General features: G+C 38.4%; 1 protein-coding gene across 1 annotated transcript; it reads right to left on the bottom strand.

The window, feature by feature from the left end:
* Nucleotides 1–6,141: 6,141 nt before the first annotated feature.
* On the bottom strand, nucleotides 6,142–19,820 carry MS3_00010909 (uncharacterized protein). The gene is made up of 5 exons (XM_012946474.2): nucleotides 19,474–19,820; nucleotides 19,341–19,439; nucleotides 19,059–19,309; nucleotides 9,319–9,424; nucleotides 6,142–7,177 (listed from the first exon to the last, which is right to left on the bottom strand). The coding sequence occupies exons 1-5, from the start codon at nucleotides 19,778–19,780 to the stop codon at nucleotides 7,101–7,103; spliced, it is 840 nt and encodes a 279-aa protein (XP_012801928.2). The 5' UTR covers nucleotides 19,781–19,820; the 3' UTR covers nucleotides 6,142–7,100.
* Nucleotides 19,821–20,171: the final 351 nt, after the last annotated feature.

Below are 20,171 nucleotides of genomic sequence, written 5' to 3'. Positions count from 1 at the left end.
TCAATATCTTACGAAATAATATCAGTGAAACTTCCAATAACATTACCAGATAAACAGTACAAAAAAACGTAATCATTTGTGGTTCAAGCTCTTAATACTTATAATTTCAACCTACTATTTTCGGTAAAAGTGTAATATAGAGACGAGTCAATGAGAGTCTAAAATTTCATGCAATTAGTTCCCTTTATGAATTTAAATAAAGTCAGCACAAACATGGATGGAGAATTTATATTTCGTGTTTTCTAATCAGCTGCTTACAATCAAATATGAACTAAAAGTTTACATTGAGGTAAGATATAGTGTGAAACAGTTGACATAGACGAATGAAAAGAATGGGGATGATAAAAGTTATCAATCATAACTATATATATGCATATATGCAAGAACAGGTCTGAGGTCATTCGGTGTTAGAACAAAAAAAACAGAGTCGAAAATTCAACGTTTAGGTTTTTGAGCGCAATTTGAGTATCACGTATAACAATAAGTGGGAATACCATTGTATACTGCTCAAAACATTTAAATTGATAGCAACAGGTTATTTCATGTCACCACAGAGTAAAAATGATGTTAAATGTATCGAATGCTCAATTACATTTCTATAGATTGTAAATATCAGGAAAATTAACGTATTCATTAATCGTAACCTTAAACACTTGATCTTGAGAAAATCCTTATCCAAGTGGCCCTACATTATATAGACGAACTAATCATACAGCAACTTCATTTCCCATTAAGCTATAGGGCATTTTCATATTACAGCTAATGTCAGCATTTGACGAAACCCTAATCATAACCCCTTACTCCTAACCCTAAATATCTAACTCTAACCAAGAACTATGAAGGGACTTAAAAATTTCTGTGGGTTATTTCAAAGGTTCGGGGAATATGAATAATCTTCGTGTGTAAGAAGGAATTTATACGTGGCTGTTATTTCAATTTACAGGCAGGGCGTGTAAAATCCGTCTACATTTTGTAATATTTTTGTTTTTTTCTCATAAACTATCTGTTTAAGAAAGCTGTTTAGTTTTGAACCCGTTCTTATACTACATTCTTACCCTATTTTCCTTAATATTTTTGATTAGGTCATGAAGTGAACGTTATTTAATAGCAAAATTTAAGCAGCTTTATTTAGTGGACGTAGAAGTTCAAAGTAACTGACACACTGAAAGAAGCAAGGTTTTGTATACGCTTTAAGGAACCTGTTATTAACAAGCGAAATTGTTAGTAGGTATCACGCTATATCATCCCTCATACAAATGTATTTCACTATGTGTTATGTCCTATGGCCCGCCAAACATTACGTGAAAAAATCTCCGATGAAACCATAAATTGTGGACAACATTCGAGCGACGTCAAAATGACCTTGGGAATATCCACCTACCTACCAGGGTTAAATGAGGTTTATAAATCTGTGTGAAGAGTAAGGATTATGATTTACAGTTGATAGTTAGAGTTAGGAATTAGATTTAGGGTTTTCATGACGGAATAACATCAGCTAAAATGCGAAAACGCTATCTGCCCAAGTGGATGTATGAATTTCGCGCCAAAATTCAAGACCTGTTGTCCTAAATCTGATTGATTCGTTCATAACTTATAGTCTCGCGGAATCGCTAGTAGAAATACAGATTTATACGACATTGTCCCTGTGCTAAACCAATGACAGCAACCAGCATTAGCGATCTAGAGTCATTTCTGAATCATTATTGGTCCTCTGTATAATGGCTTCTCAACTAGTCCAGCCAATTTGGTCCACAACACAAATATCAGCCTCCGCTATAGGAATCGAATATTTCGGGCATATATGGCTTATATACACGCAGACCAGACCAGACCACAACACAAATGAAAAATAATTATTATACAAGGTCAATCCGAAAAGGGCTCTAAATATAGGAGAGTGTAACTAATAGGTTTGGAAGAAATCAAGAACAGTAAGTCGTATAACAGTAGTTAATGGGTCGAATGAAAAGGAATATGATTACGTGCATGATCTAGTTACTTATAATTGTAAACATAGTATAAAAATACATATAACAATACCCTTTAATTAATCCATGGAGGTTACCACTCATTCATCGTCCGAAGATAATGTTATTATGAAGATATAACTAGGAAAATTCTAAGTGAGGAATAGAGAGACTTACTCACATACTTACTTACCTACTCACTGTGGTATTTGTATGAACTAATGATTCCTTAGTACTTGATTGCATTCCCGTTACGAATTCCAAATATAATACGTTCGTTTGTGTTCATCTAGTTCCACTTGACTCAAATTGCACTATCTCGAAAGTCCTTAGTTAGCACATTCGAATATTTCTACTTATCACACCTACTTATCTACTTACTTACTTATCTAAACCGGTTACCCCTAGTGAAGCATTTGTTGCTGACTAAGGTCTTCCAGTTGATAATGAGCGAGGCTATCCCTTCCAGTAGTTTTCTGTTGCTTTTCATTCTTTTGACGTCTTCCTTCAGTTTCCGGTGCCATGCGTTCTTGAGTCTGCCCCTTTTCCTTTTCTCTTCAGGATTCCAAGTTAGCGCCTGTCTTGTGATGCAGTTTGGCGACCTCCGCAGTGTATTTCCTATCCACTTCAAGCGCCTTTTCCTAGTTTCATCTTCAGCTGGACGTTGGTTTGTTCTCTGTCACACCAGGTTGTTGCTGATGGGTATCTAACCAACGGACATTGAATATCTTATTATTATTTATAAATACCCGTGGGTTCTTGATGGTGGTTGCAGTGATTTTCCATGTTTCTGTTAGTTATGTCCACAGCAAAACAATCAAATCGCTGCTTAAACGCCCACCACGTCAACCCCGTCTAATGTGTCTGCAGACTATCCCTGTTACATGTGACCTGCCAATTCAAGGACAGTATTTCCTATCATATTAGTGAGACTACAACTCATGCTTGTTTTGTTCACATCAATAAGACACAAACTATTGGTCGGCATGTTTATGCGTTTTACTTAATGACTACAAATCCCTTAATTATTTGTACTAATCGAGTTGTTCGTTTTTACGTTTAGAAACAGATAAAGGTTGGAGCCAAGTTGTCCTTGTTCTGATGATTGCTTTCACATAGACTCTGAGTCTTCAGTATCGTGTTTACGGTTGCGGTAGAATATCTATAGGATAAATTATATCCCCTAGTCTTAGCTCCATACAGCAGAATTGCATTTAAGTTAGTACTGAAGACTCTGACTTTGATGTTGGTTGATAGTAGTTCCGAGTTCCATATATTCTTCAACTGTAGTGATGCCACCCTTGCTGTCACATTTGCATCTGATCCTTCCTGCTTATCGATTAAGCTTCCCAGATATGTGAATGTTTTGACTTATTCCACAGCTTCTCCATCAAGTGTGATTGGGTCAGTGCTCACTATGTTGCTTTTTCCCTTGTGTATGCTGAAACTCACTTCTGCAGAGGCTGCTGCCACATTGGCAGTCTTTACCGGCGTTTGTTGGTGTACATGAGCTAGAAGAGCTAGCTCATCTTTTAAGACCCGATTGTCTAGCCGCAACCAAAATGTAGAATTGTTGTCTGGTTTTTTATTAGTACTACTATAATACTAGACCTAGTCCTAAAATTGTAGATTTGTCATGATGTGACGACCTAATCAATGTGATCTTACGTGGAAGTCCCATCATTTTCCACACTGACTTGTCGTATCGTAAGAATCTGCAACATAACGTCTAATATTTCTGAAAAACACAATTGAGCTGAAGATTGAATAATATATTTAATGTGAATAAAGACAAGTTATACAGAATGACTATGTCTGCGACGCTGAGCTATGCCATCCGACTGAATGAATGTTCCCGCGTACACCATTCTTGACCTTCTCTTAGTGTTACATGTAGAAAGTGAGTCTTCTCAGTAAATATATTTTTAGCTTCGAAAATCGTGTTGTTAGTATCCGAATACTACTACAATGTCAGCAATATTTCGTGCTTCCCCTCAGATGTGGAGGTCTTCATAATCCAGTCAAACACAGGAAAAAAGGGAAAGGGTGAGATTAAGTAGTTTGGTCCGACATTGGTCTTCAATTTGAATGTATCTGTCAACTATCGTCCATGCACCACTTTGAATTGTTGTCCATTAATTCCGTATGATGATGACCGACTTCACAGCTACTCACCCCATAGTGTCGAACAGGTCTCCATAATGTTCTCTTATCCACACTGTCAAATGCAGTTATAGTCAAGGAAGTTGATGTTTAGTGGTGTTTCCATAGTTCCATTCTATTTATTGTGTAACACTGATCCGTAGTGTTGAGATTTGGTCTGTACACAACTGATTCTTACGAAGTACAGCCTATTTTTCTTGGAGTCGTGCGTCTACTGAATCTTTCGTCCGTTTCAACAATACTGTTGGAAACTATTCCTGTTACTGATAGTAGTGCAATGCCTCCTTAGTTCTCACTCGCCGAGCTCTCTTTTCTTTAGTACATTGATGACATATCCTTCCTTGTAGTCACTCGTCCTTCCTCCCAAATATTCCTGAATAGAAATATCTGTCTGACTTCAGCTCCACTTGTATCACTTCTAGGATTACTGTCAGTCCCAAGACCGGATAAAGATGAAGAGTTGGACATGGGGTCAGGAAGCCCATACTGTAGAAAACAACCTCACTGAATGTTTGAAATCGTTTTACAAAATATTTAAACCTTAGAAAACATTTCACTAGTTACGTTGAATATCGGTTGATTTCTCTTGTCCAGATTTCGTTTTAGTGGAATTATAATATAAGTAATCTCGTAAACTGGAACTGCCCTTGCATTGTAGTCTAACCTTCTATCTCCCATACAAGTCATTTTTTAAATGAGTAGAAATAAACTTAGATCACTCACAAGGTACGTTTCTGATTATTCAGTCAGATGTTGATCAAATATACGAGATTGTCTCACTTGTAACAAATTTCCACGAAATAAATAAATGACCAAGAAGACCTTAAAACGTTTAGGAAAGATTGGATGGTTAATATATAATTCATGTTAGTGTATTAATGAAAAATACTTTGGTATTTCACATATGGGATCGTCTTGCACAAAAATGGTGTTTATGAGATCATTTAATGAAGAGATTTGTCCATCCCCGGTTTATGCTAATCTTAGGCTGAAAGTAAGTGTCGATATGAACTTGTTTACGCACATTAATAATGTTCTAATTGTAATTTAATTTATAACTAATGTAACAGTGATTATTTATCAATAATACAAGTTAGATCTTCAATTTTAAAATAAGATTTATAGTTAGTAGAAGTATAAAATTTGATTTAAAGAAAGTAAAGATAATCTGACGACCTTTTAATCTCAAAAATTTTAGAGTCCTTTCATATTTTAAATAATAATCAGTAAATAATTACTTGTCGTATATAATAGACTATGGTTAGTTTTGACCCTTTTTCCTTACTATTTACTTCAGATTCTTTTTTAATGAGATAATTTGTTGTCTTCATTTGAAGGCTACGGAAATAGTATATTATCAATAGTGCTTTTCATATGATTACTTTTTTTTTCAAGGCAATAAAATCATTCTTTGAAAAACTTTCATAGTTTATAATTTCATAAGTATTATCTATTATTACTCTCGACCGTTGTTGCTACCTTGGCATGGTGGTTGGGCTTGCCTATCGTGATGAAGCAACCGAGCTATACTGGCTGGAACAACCGTTCCTCAAGGTCCTACCATACCAAGAAGGTCGGTCAAAGAACTGTAAGACTAAAAGCAACAAACCCAAGGTCCGAAGGCGAAGCCGTACTGCTGACTGTACAGAGGTGTGACAACAGTTAGGTGTTTCCTTCAGACAACCAGCATGACAGCGATGCTGCCTTCTCACAAGGAGGGGTGGGGTTAGAAAAGGTCGACTCTAAAAATGCACACCTTGCCCTATCCCACGAATATCCGTCTCCGGCGGTAAGGTCTCAACAAGTACGGAGCTAACACAAAAATTACCCATAAAAAGGTCGTGTGTGACCGACCTCAAGCAGTCGTCCCTTGGGCACTGCGGTCACGCTCTCAGGTCACTAAGACCACCTCTAATCCAATTTCCTTTCAGGCACCTCCAGAAGAACCCTTCCACGGTGTGGGCAACCGGGAAGTGATAACCGCCCTCATACATCTAACAGCACTCAAGACCACTGTATTCACTTCTATTATTACTGACATATCAAATTACATTGTTTTGTTCAAGATCTAATAATTGTATTAGATGCATATCTATACAAACATTAAAAATGAGTTCATATTATCAACAGGATAGATTATCACGAAAAATCAATTAACAATCTACTTAAACCTTTAAATAAAACAATTTCTTATCTGGATACTCAATTAAATATTATGAATACTGATTGAGATTAAAGCATTCAATGTCTCTATGTTAAAAAAAAGAAAAGAATTTATTTTCAAAATCCATAAAACTACATAACGTATGTATTTTATTACACAATTTCATTTTATTTTTCTCCTAAATTTTCTATTTAGTTAGTAGCAATACAAAAAGACAATAAACTTGTAAACAACACAATGAAAATACAATGTAAATGTCAATTTCTATTCAACAAACTACATTGTTTATTATTCGATTTACTAATACTTTCTTCAAATATCTTTGATATTACTAAAATATAGTTTGTAGAGAAAAATAAACTGATCATTTTACATAAAGAATATTAATGTATAAGAAATATTACCGAAGTGATATATTGAAGGAAGAAAAAAAATAAAGAACTGACCAAAAAGAAATTACATAGAGAAGTACATAGAATACTAGATATAAAAGGAATGTACAGAAAGCAAAAAAAACAGCTTATTGTCTGTTTCTTATGTAATCACAGTTATATAATATCTGATATTCAGTTAGATAAAGAGACCTTTTATTTATAAACATAATATGAGAAACATGGAAAAAGAATAAATTTATCTGAAATGAAAGAAATTTTAGGAATAATTGGATAGTTGTACAAATAACACAAATATACCGTGAGTAGTATCAATTTCAAAGTGCTTCAAAAATATTATTAACCAATACAAACTGAAAATAAGTTATTATATATATATTTTAAAAAAAAAACTGATGATCGCAAACGTCAAAGTTAAGACATTGTGTCTGGATTCCCAAAAAATACACTGAACGCAAATATTATAAATGTCACACCTCCGATAAATGTAACTAGATGTAAAAAAAGAGATGTAAAAGAAAAGTTACATAATTAACAATATATATGAAGTAGAGAGAAAATAAAACATGGATTCTCATACATCGTAACAATTCCCAAACAGTGAAAAAAAATGAGAGAAATATCAAAACGGCAAGACAGCTCCGTCGTCAGGTTACAAAAAGAAACATTTTTTATGACAACATTTTTAAATTACAGGACTAACAAGAATCACAGTAAACAAGTGGTCACATCAGTTATGTTTACTAAATGGATGTCATCTATAAATGGTTTATGAAAATGCGTATTGAATAAGTTTGTGATAATGTTGTAAAATTTTTACAACACCCGTATTAGAATTTGTGGTAAGTTATCAGGGATTACTAATTGTCAGAAACTTTAACTTTCCTCGTTTTAATTCGTTTTTGTTCTAAATAAGTTTTTAAGGGTAAGACTTTCTTTCTACAACTTCTCATGGAACAGTCTTACAGTCGAAGATTACTTGACCATACCTCAAGTAAGTGAAGACAAATTCCTCTTAGATATGTATATGTTTAATACATAGTGTCCTCACTATACATTGAATGAGAGTGATAAGATGTTTAGAATTCGTTACTTACCTTCTTACTAATAAACGCTCCTTCAGGGACCGTGTGAATATATGCTCAGTTTAATGCAACTGAAATAATTGAGTGTGTCGGTATAATTGTTTTCACTCCTTTTACATTCTAACCGTTTATTTTCTTGTATTATGTTGATGTGAAGTGTCACAACTTGAAATGATACACAAATATGCTAGTTATGTGTATAGTTGTCTGTACCATTTCCTCATTTACCCTTTCGTTTTTCATGGTTCAGACCATGAAAACTCAAAGTGATTCGCTTTTATGCAAAGTATCAACCAGATTTAGTCACTTTAAAAAATAAAATCTTAATTGAAATCGACGACCACTCATACGATATCACATCCTTCTACTATCTCTCCAAATATTCATATATTGCTATCATCTTCAATCTCGATACAAACACTACAAATTTCAGAGACTTTATGTTATGAACTTCATCCAAATAGAAAGACCTGTGAATCAATTTCGCATACTCCATGGAAAGTGCCATCAATTCAAAAAAATCTTGTATAATCGTGAGACAGTAGAAACGTTTGTTCTACAAACTTTTGTAATATCTTCAGTGCACTAAAATTTTAGAAAAATGAGCTCTACACTAATATATCATTACCTAAGACATTAATAGTAATTATAAATGCAGATCCATACATTTGGCCCCGAGGCACAACGTAAATGTGAGAGCTAGTGGTACTTTCTAGCTGCTCAAAGTTTAAACCTCCAAATTAGTGGCTGAAAGTTGAACGGTTTCACGTCTGATCAACCGTCACTAAGCATAAATTAGGATAACACGGAGTTAAAAGAATTAAGAATGCGTACTAAACCGTCAATCCTATTAGACTGAGGCATTGAAAAATCACAATCGACAAAAAAACGGTCTAAAACAATGAATATGAGGTAAAATATAAATACAATGAAGAATTCAAACTTGTGCTTAAAAAGTTGAAAGTTATAGTTTATTTCTAAATCTATCATGCTCATAGCCTTAAGTGATCAGATATTCTTTTGCCCTAATTTACGGGCATATACTTAATATTGGCAAGGCGGAAGGTTTAGAGGTAATATTTTTGATCACTTCAATAGCTGACTCTTATAATTTATATAATTAACATCGGATATGATTACTTACATTTTAAATGTGCTGCTTAATAACATATCAAAAAGGTTGTGGTGGTCTGAGTCTCGTTCCATCGCTGTGGTATATTTATTCAGTCTAGCTTCAGTAATAGCTCTTTGCTTTTGATATATGTGTAGACAGTCCTTTGATTCTGGGTTACATGCTTTAATCACTGAAAAGGACATTAATCAATCATGATACGGGATTTCTATTAATTATAAGTCTACACTCTGCTGTAATGTTTTAAAAGCGTTCTTTCTAAGGAGATTTAGAGATTTGATGGATTCAATGAGTCAAACTGATTACTTTTGAATTTTCACCAAGCAAGTAATAGATAATAGACCGTGGAAATTATGAAAAGATAATCGAGATATGTATTTGATACTGAATTTCTGAGAATCAAGTATTTACTTACTCCACTGTACAGGAATGCGTTGAGCAACAAAACGACCCATAAGGACAGCTAAACCTGTGCATAAAGCATGACCAACAACTCCACCTACGATTACACCCAAAGCACTCTACAGATGAAAACGAAAATCAGAAAAGAAAATGCTGAGAACAATGTGCCAGTGAAAGCACTACTACTAAAATCGTAAAAAGCCTACTGTAGTAAAATCCTGAATTATTAAGTTTTTCAAAGCCTGATTAGAAAGCTTTTCAGAAAATGTATGAATTAAAGGTATGAAAATAACTTTTGTTGCTATCTGCTTCTTATTTAATGCAAATACATTGTGGTACAACAAGGAACCAAGAAAAGTATGCATCACACAAATATAGAGATAACATGGTGAAGAAATAGAGGGGTACAATTTAGTTAAGAAAAACCGAGAGAGACTTATTTTAGTTAAGGAAGTTCCGTTCATTGTTATGTAAAAACACCAGGATCGCCATTAGTTTCTATCCTAAGCCACATCTGATAAAGTCTGAAGCTACTGTGGTGGTCGGTATTCGGTATGATTATTTAACTTCGTATACTGCTCGTCCTGATAACCGTTACTAGATAACGCCCAGCGGTGCATAAATCAGAAGACTAATGCGAAGCGTTGATTACGCTTGTCATTGCACTACGCACAGACCACCAAAACCCCAGTCACACGAAGCAAGAACGATATGCGAGTGCCGAAGAGCAAGCAAGCGAGTGAGTTAATGAATAAGATTAAAATGTAAATATATATACATAGGAAAATGAATGCGTCATCGAATCACTTAAGCGACTAACACTAAAGCTATCAGAATGAATATGTGCGTAGGCGGTAAACAATGCTTAAGCATACATATTCACACAAGCGAAACAATAATAAAGATACAATGGTATACATAAGTTGTTGTTATTGTACGAATGACTGTCTGTTAAATAAGTTAATAAAAGGGCTTAACCAAACTTAATATGAACAAACTGAAATATACATGAGCAGCTATACTACATTCTCGGTCCAACAAATTTTTCTAAACATCCGTATCATTTCTCTGACCAGACGTTTGACACCTATTTTAAAAAGAGCCAGGGATAGATAGACTTGGACTGGCGAATGGTAGCGATTAATAAGTTGGAGTTCCTTCTGAACCTTCGCTTTGTTAGGTGGACTGGTTGTCATCGTCCACGACAGAGAAGACAGTTTGGTCGAATTTGTTAGCGGCAAAAAGCCAGCTGAACGTTTTCTTAGAAAACTCGGTCTATTGTCCAAGATACCTTCGGACGTTACCAATCGGTATACCACTAACTTTACACAAAAATTTACTGACACCACTCCTTTTTATGCAATGATTCGGATGATTCAGAATGTGTCTTGGGAGTTATAAGATTCGGTTGTTGTTCCCAACTCGTAAGCAAGCTCCGAACAAGTTTATTAGCCCTTACTCAACATTTCCTGGAGTTATCTGTATGTAGCATCATCAAAGTTGAGGTTATCCGTAGATCGAGGTGTCAAAAGGAGTACGAAAGAGTCTGCAGAAAACAAGTGTTTATAAGCAGGACGTTTTGAGAAGCCGTAAGTGACTTTACCTGCCATTTACCTTCACAGACTTACAAAAATGCATACAGTATTCATCTACACCTTTTAGTAGGTTGATAACTGGGCTTGATAATTGATTGCAACGGTAGCTACAACCAAATTTCTTATGTCAATCTGTCGAAACGCTAGATAGGCTTGCTGAAAACCAGGCCATAATCAGACTCCGGTTAGGTACTTATAAATGAGCGGGAGTCTTGTAAACATCCACATGAGTGAGGTCTGATAGCAGTGTGATAAATCTAAGTCCAAGCTTCGATTAAGGAGGAAGGATATCAGGTAGCAAATTGACGATGACTGTGTCGAAAATTGGTGCTAGCCAAAAACAGGATGTAGTCTATGCAAAGCTCACCGTTATCTGATGTGAGACCGTCGAGTCCCTGTTGGGTGCATACACAACTTTCCTATGCGCCTAGTATTTTCAGTAGATATCGTCAAATAGAATGAAATGATAATATCTACTGAAAATACTACTTTCGCTTCGATTAATAGTCAAACAATTCACATTATTATTATTGTTATTTTTTACTACGTCACTTATTCACTCTCTTTTATTCCCACTTTGTTTATCCTTATTTTTCGACTTAAACAGCAGCTTGCCTATGGTGGAAACTCGGTTCTATCTAAACGTTCACGAGTCACTGACTGGTTGAAAATTGAATGTTACCACCAAATACAAATACTGAAATAGCTTTTCTGAAACCACATGCGCCATTCAAACTGGCTTCCTTCAACGTATGCACACTAATGCAGACCGGACAACAGACAGAGGTGGCTATATCTTTAGAAAGTCTTAACATCGACGTTTGTTGTCTATCCGAGACCTGCATTCAAGACTCTGGTGAAGTACTACGAATCCGCTCTCCATCTGTTGCTTCAAAAAGTTTGTCTTACGTGCGCTTATCCGGGGACTTTGTGGCATCTTCGTTTGGTCTTGCTGGCGTTGGTGTCGCACTAAGCGCTAGAGCTGAGGCAGTCGATTATGTGCTATTAGATGACTCTTCGTCATCTCCGCTTATGCCCCGACAGATTGCAGTCCGGATGCAATCAAGGATGAATTTTACCACCAGTTAACTGTTCTTCTCCAGAAAGTGTGTTCGACAGATATTATAGTACTAGCCGAAAACTTGAATGCTCGGGTCGAGCGTCTAGACACAGAAGAGAGTCGTTTAGGTGGCCGATGGGGACTCGTTGGTCGCAGGTCAGATAACGGGGACCGTCTACTGCAACTGTGCACAGACCACAATCTGTGTTTGGCTAGCACTAACTTTCGGCACAGTCATCGCCGATGCGCCAAATGGCGTCCTCCCTCAGCATCCCAAGCCTGGACTCAGATTGATCATATCGCGATTAGCTGCCGCTGGCGTGGTTGTGTACAAGACTGCCGCTCCTTTTGGAGTACCTATCTATGGACTCCGGTCATGCCCTGGTCTGCGGCAATCTTACCTTACTTTTCAGTGGCCAACGAAGTGACCGCCACCAAAGGATTGATGTCAGCAAGTTGGTCGCAACTTCTGTTGCAAGTAAGTATCGAACCGAGCTAGCTTCTAGGCTAGCTACCACTCCACCGAAAATTATAGATGAGCATTGGTTGCAACTTCATGACGCCATCAAGGTGGCGAGTAAAGACACTTGCGGCTTTGGGAAACGTCCCGCTTATGAGCACTGGGTTTCTTTAGGCTCCTACAACTCATTGAAACCCGTCGGTCTACTCCGGGTGACCGTGAGTTTGACCACAAACGACGACTGTTACGTAATGAAATCGGGCAAAGCTTGCGTAAGGACCGAGAAGCCTGGTGGTCGGAGCGTGCTAATGAGCTGGAAGCAGCAGCTGCATCTGGTAACTACCCGAAGTTCTTTCAACTCATCCGAGCCACTGGCAACAAGAAGTCTGATGTGAGCGAAGCAACCTGTGAGGATGACGGGTGCCAGTCACTGACATCCGTCAACGTCCTGGACGATGGGGGGCGGAAATCCGCAAGGGACTCAAACTCTTGAGGCGCTACAAATCACCGGGCCCAGATGACTTACCTCCGGCTCTTTTTAAAGATGGTGGTGACTTCCCGATCAAGGAACCTGTTATATCTTGTCACCACCAATTAGGGAGCAGTGAATTACCGATCGTATCAATGACACGTAAACCCGTATGAGCAGTCTAGAGTCCGTACTGGTCCCGCTTCCTGTCTAGCCCAGCCAGTTAATTCCAGAACACCAATCCGAGCCTCTGCTATATGAATCATTATATTTCAAACATACTGAGTTTATATACCAATCAAACAGACCACATCGCACCATAAAATAGGAAACAACATTTATATAAGATTTGGCCAAATGTGGCTGTGAACGTGGGAGGTAGTGATTAATAGACAGGGAATAATTCAAGAATGAAAAATCGTATAATAACAGTTCATAGGTTAAAATGAAGCTTATGATAAGAGGGAGAGATCAATATGAATAGTTTAGTTAATTAACAATTATACGATAAAACTATACGCATTATTTATTTATTTATTTAAACACATAAATATTGGTACAAGAATGCGCCACACAAAACAATGAGAAGTTGAGGGGAAAGAAAAGAAAAAAGAGAATAATAACGAAGAGATTGATGTAAGGTGGTGTAATAATAATAATGGTAAAAATGGGGAACGGAAAGGTACAATCAGAAGAAATCTTTCAGTTAAGGAGGACACAACCTTTTATGAAGAAAGTAAAAGAAGGTTACAGTGTAGTGTCAGTTATTATGCCAAGCCCATATACCTTATTCGAGCTTTCGGACATCCCATTCTATTCATTTTACTTGAGCCATACATTGACCTTGTTATTTATTCGCTTATCAATCTAGAGTGTTTTTATATGAGCGTATATGTGTGTGCCCTTTTTATTCCATTAATCACATGTCTGTAGCTTTATTTTGTCTGACTATAAATATTGAGTAACGCTTGACAAAGAGGGAGTTGGCTTCCCAGCCATCTTCCATACGTGTCATCTTTGCTTTGCTGTGCTTCATTCGCTTCATGTACGAAATATGTGTATTCTCAAGTCAATTCTCGTTATTCGACTTATTTAATTCCGTTATTGGATAACGCGATTTAAGTCGACGATGATATACGAGAAAAGGCGACAACAAACATTCGTACGCTCTAAATAGGAGTCAGATTCACGGGCCACAAAAACAGCAGGATCGCCACTGGCTTCTATTCTGATAACGTCTCTAGCCACTGTGTCGCACCATCTCTCGGACCCCAGCCAGGGAGTCGAGAAGGACCAACAGAAGCCAGGCTGTACAAGGTCAGATTTACAACGCGTCGGTGAGAGTAGTTTTGCTCTGTGCTTGTGAAACCTGGCCTCTCCGAGTTGAGGATGTTAAACAACTATATGTGTTATCATCGTTGTCTCCGAAGGATTGATGACATCCAGTGGCAACACCATGTTAGTAGTGCAGAGGTTCGGTATCGTGTGTTCGGGCACAGAGATGATAATTCAATTGGTGTCACCATCTTGAAACACCGACTTCGGTGGCTTAGACATGTTCTCCGAATGTCGTCCCAGAGAATTCCACGTCGTGCATTATTTGCCGACTCTGGGACTGGTTGGAAAAGGCGGAGAGGTGGTCAGTGTATGACATTGTGTCGTGGTATGAAAGAAAGCTGCAAAAGGTTGGCTTCTGTTGGTCCTTCTCGACTCCCTGGCTGGGGTCCGAGAGATAGTGCAGCACAATGGGTAGGGACGTTATCAGATATGGCTCAGAATAGAAGAGAGGCGATCCTGCTGTGACCTTCCTTTACTTTCTTCATAAAAAGTGGTTGTAACTTTCTTAACTGAAAGAATCCTTCTGGTTGTACCTTTGCGTTTCCCCCACTATTATTATTAATATTACACTACCATACACTAATATGTAGTCGTTATTGTTCTTTTTTTCTTATACACACCTTACATTATTTTCCTCTTCCCATTCTCATTGCTTTGTGTGGCTCATATATATCTGGTGCCCCCTTATACCAATATTTGTGTTCCAACAAACAAATAAATAATGTGCCTAGATACGAACTACACATTCAAGTCTCCGGCTCGCATTACCGAATGCGAATTCATGAGATCACATTACTGGTGGTGGAACTCATCTTCGATTTCATCCGAGCTACAATCTGTCAGTGTGTAGGCAGAGATTACGGAAAGACATTTCAGACTTGACACCAGAGCAAAGACTAATCAGTCATTTTAAAATACAGATGTAATAGATACAGCAAAACCAACAGTTTTGGAAATGTGTGGGAAAAGGGGATTTATTCGAAATATACATTATTTAGATTAAGCTAAGTGTTCTACCTAATTCCGCCTGTAGCTCTCATGGGGTTACTGCCGGTCCCAAGCCCGCGTAAAGAAGGAGGGTTGGGCATGGGGTTAGCGTCCCCATCCCGTAGAAAACTAACTCGCTAAAAAAACGCTTACCAGAAAAAATAATCCAAACCATTTTAACTCTGTCCTGGGAGTTAGGTCTTCATTTAGAAGAATTATGACGCTTCATGGTGAAAGCCGAGCTCCTTCGGAAGCCACGAGGCCGATGCCCCTTCTAACAACCAGAGCAAAAATTTTTATAGGTACATGGAACGTTCGAACAATGTGGGAAACCGGGAAGACCAGTCAAATAGCAATGGAAATGAGGAGATACAACTTAGCAGTACTGGGAATCAGCAAAACCCACTGGACCCAAGCTGGACAGAAAAGGCTAGCTACGGGAGAGATGCTGCTATACTCTGGTCACGAAGAGGACAACGTTCCACACACTCATGGAGTCGCTCTTATGCTGTCCAAAGTAGCACGAAATGCACTTGTAGGATGGGAATCTCACGGATCCAGAATCATCAAAGCATCATTCAAAACAAAGAAGGAGGGGATCTTAATGAATATTATCCAATGTTATGCACCCACCAATGATAGCAACGACGACATTAAAGATCAGTTCTACGAGCGGCTACAGTCAATCATTGAGAAATGCCCAAGGAAGGACCTAACTATTCTGATGGGAGATCTAAATGCCAAAGTCGGAATAGACAACACTGGATATGAAGACATTATGGGACGACATGGACTGGGAGAAAGAAACGAAAATGGAGAAAGATTTGCAAATCTATGTGCATTCAACAAATTGGTCATAGGAGGCACAATATTTCCACACAAGCGTATATACAAGGCTACATGGATCTCACCGGACCACACTACAGAGAACCAAATAGATCATATTTGCATCAACAAAAAATTCCGAAGGACAATGAAAGATGTGAGAACCAGGAGAGGTGTTGACGTAGCTTCAGATCACCACCTAGTTGTAGCCAATTTAAAACTGAAGCTAAAGAAGAACTGGACAACTGGACAAACAGCACTACAAAGGTTCAATACAACCTTCCTTCGAGATACTGACAAACTCAATGAATTCAAGATAGCTCTCAACAACAGGTTCCAAGCCTTACACGATCTACTGAAAGAAGAAGAAACTACTATGGAGGACAACTGGAAAGGCATCAAGGAAGCATTAACTTCAACGTGTTAAGAGGTTCTGGGTCTAAAGAAATACCATCATAAGGAATGGATCTCTACAGAAACACTGGACAAGATCAAAGAAAGGAAGAACAAGAAGGCAGCAATAAACAACAGCAGAACACGAGCAGGAAAAGTCCAAGCACAAGCTGAATACATAGAAGCAAACAAACACGTGAAGAGGAGCATTAGAGCCGACAAGAAGAAATACGTGGAAGAACTAGCAACGACGGCAGAAAAAGCTGCTAGAGAAGGAAATATGAAACAGCTTCACGATACAACGAAGAAACTAGCAGGGAAATACAGTAAACCAGAGAGACCGGTCAAAGACAAAGAAGGCAAGCCAATCACCGAAATTCAACAACAGCGTAACAGATGGGTAGAATACTTCGAGGAACTCCTGAATAGGCCGGCTCCAATGAATCCACCGGACATCGAAGCAGCACACATAGATCTTCCTATAGATGTCAACCCACCAACGACGGAAGAAATTAGAATGGCCGTCAGACAAATCAAGAACGGGAAAGCAGCAGGACCCGACAACATACCAGCTGAAGCACTGAAGTCAGACATCCAAGTAACTACAAACATACTTCACCTTCTATTCAAAAAGATTTGGGATGAGGAACAAGTGCCGATGGACTGGAAAGAAGGACACCTCGTCAAGATTCTAAAGAAAGGAGATCTGAGCGAATGTGAAAACTACAGAGGCATTACACTACTGTCAGTACCAGGGACAGTCTTTATCAGAGTGTTGCTGAAAAGGGTGGAAGACACAGTAGACGCCCAACTTCGAGATCAACAAGCTGGATTCCGTAAGGATCGGTCGTGCACAGACCAAATTGTGACACTACGGATCATCGTCCAGCAATCTGTTGAGCGGAACTCGTCACTGTACATCAACTTCATTGACTATGAAAAGGCATTCGACAGTGTAGATAGGAGGACGTTGTGGAAACGTCTTCGACACTACGGAGTTCCTGAGAAGATTGTCAATATTATCCGGAACTCATACGACGGACTACAGTGCAAAGTAGTGCATGGAGGACAGCTGACAGATGCATTCCAAGTAAGGACTGGAGTCAGACAAGGCTGTTTACTCTCTCCCTTCCTCTTTCTTCTGGTGGTCGACTGGATTATGAAGACCTCGACATCTGAAGGAAAACACGGAATACAATGGACAGCTCAGAACCAGTTAGACGATTTGGACTTCGCAGATCACCTAGCCCTCCTATCACGTACACACGAACAGATGCAGATGAAGACAGCCAGTGTAGCAGCAGTCTCTGCATCAGTAGGCCTCAGCATACACAAAGGGAAAACCAAGGTCCTCAAATTCAAAGCGGAAAACACCAATCCAACAACTCTTGATGGCGAAACTCTGGAAGATGTAGAGTCCTTCACATACCTAGGAAGCATCATCGATGAACAAGGAGGATCAGATGCAGACGTAAAGGCGAGGATCGGCAAAGCAAGGGTCTCATTCCTACAATTGAAGAATATATGGAACTCAAAACAACTTTCAAGCAATATCAAAGTGAGAATCTTCAATACGAACGTCAAGGCAGTCCTACTGTACGGAGCTGAAACTTGGAGAACTACAACAACCACAATCAAGAAGGTACAAGTATTTATAAATAGTTGTCTACGCAAGATACTCAACATCCACTGGCCGGATACCATCAGCAACAGCTCTCTGTGGGAGAGAAGAAACCAGCTTACAGCTGAAGAGGAAATTAGGAAAAGACGATGGAAATGGATAGGACATACATTACGCAAATCGTCAAACTGCATCACGAGGCAAGCCCTAACTTGGAATCCTGAAGGGAAGCGAAAAAGAGGAAGGCCAAAGAACACATTGCGTCGGATAATAGAAGCAGATATGAAAAGGATGAATTACTACTGGACGGAGCTAGAAAGGATTGCCCAGGACAGGGTTGGATGGAGAATGCTGGTGAGCGGCCTATGCTCCTTCATGAGGAGTAACAGGCGTAAGTAAGTAGGTGTTCTACCTATGGGTAGAGTAAAATCATGCTGTTCAAAGCGGGGATAAAACGGCAACTGACGGGTTACATAAGTATGACAACCAGTTAGAGGGTAAACTTAATTAATACATTGTAGACATCACGACTATAACTTCTATCTTGAGGTGATGGTCGAGCTCTATATCTTAATGATCCAACAGAGCTACATTGGCTGGAACAATTTTTCCTTTAGTTTCTACTATGCCAGGTAAATCAGTTGAAAAACAGTAGGCCTAAAAACAGCAACGTAAGATCCGAGGGCGTGGTCATACTTCGAAATGTACAGAGGCGTAACGGCAATAAGGTTTGGGCAACGAGTAAATGACAACTACCCTCACTAACAGTACGCGTGACAATGTACGTTATGTCATTTTCAATAAACCCACAACTCACAGTCAGGAGTGAGAATATTCTGCATTTGCTCTCCTCATTAGGGACGAGAAAGATCCGGAATTTTCATGTACTTTTAAAGAATTTTAAGAAATATGTTACTAAAGATAGCTGGATACTTAGTTTATGCAAATTTATTATGGAACGTTATGTTAACAAAACTAACTTGCGGTGTCGAGGTGGTCACTTACCTTTGTAGCTGCAAGAACAATTGTAGTTATCTGAGACCTATCACCCCATTCTGCAAAAAATGTGAGCACAAAAGCTTCCACAAAGATTGGAGTAAATATGTTTCTTGTGATCGTAAGTAATTTGGAGGGAAATCCCTGGGGAGAGTCTGGGGTTGAACGACCAGTTTCTATATCATCTGCTCTAGACTGTGTGAGTTGCATATGAACTTCATCGAACTCTTCTTTGGCTGTACTGGAAGACATAGTATATGCTAAGCACTTATGAAGCTTGTCGAGCGTTACCTTCATAGAGCATTTTCAGGCCGAATATAAAAAATAAAGCACCGGATAAATATAAGGTTACAAATCGCGGGATGATTGTTGTTGCGTAACCAAGTAACGCTGTAAGAAAACAGTTAGGAATAAATATCGCTACCCGACAACATTGTCATGGTGATAAGAGCGAGCATCGCTCCACAATAAACCAAAGCTCGTGGATGTTGCATAGACATAATAGCAGCGATGAAAAATGTCTTATCACCAATTTCAGATATTATAATAACGTAAAATGAAGACGAAAATCCCGATAAAAACAAATTCCATGCTGAATTAACTTCCTTGGTCGATTTGATTTGATCATCTTTTATGACTGGAAGTTTTGATGTTCCATGTGGAGGTATCTCTAGGCAGCTGACCCCACTCCATAGAGTGATGAGAAGGATACACTCTATTCGAAACACCATCAGAATAGCTGTAACGCAACAGCGGAATTGCGCGCAATATTTTGCACTCAGTTATAAGAATAGACTTTAGTAATAAGAATAGTAGTTTGATGTACCCATGTTAATCCTGACAATGTTTCTTCTAGTGAAGGTCCAACTTCCACCTGAAAATGTTCACTGATGGGGTTGACATCAAATGTTCGTGCAAGGCGTCCCAGTCACTAACCACCAAGCAGCGGCTGCGCTGCAATGCACAGTTGTTTTCAAGCCGTGACTCATTATTACTTCCAAGTCATTCTGTTATTAAGATTTTGACGTCATCCACAAACATTAATGTCGACGACCAAAGCAATAGAGGTAATTCATTGATGTAGAGGAAATGTAAGGGACCTAAGGTGGTGCCTTGGAGTAC

This window comes from Schistosoma haematobium, chromosome 4 (genome assembly GCF_000699445.3).
Source record: "Schistosoma haematobium chromosome 4, whole genome shotgun sequence".
NCBI classification, from domain to species: domain Eukaryota; kingdom Metazoa; phylum Platyhelminthes; class Trematoda; order Strigeidida; family Schistosomatidae; genus Schistosoma; species Schistosoma haematobium.
This window is presented reverse-complemented; position numbering and strand designations above follow the sequence as displayed.

Coding starts and splice junctions, on each gene's coding strand:
- MS3_00010909 (XM_012946474.2), bottom strand. CDS start 19,780: ATGGTGTTTCGAATAGAGTGTATCCTTCTCATCACTCTATGGAGTGGG. Junction 19,440..19,473: donor CACCATGACAATGTTGTCGG/GTAGCGATATTT, acceptor GTTTTCTTACAG/CGTTACTTGGTTACGCAACA. Junction 19,310..19,340: donor CCTGAAAATGCTCTATGAAG/GTAACGCTCGAC, acceptor ATAAGTGCTTAG/CATATACTATGTCTTCCAGT.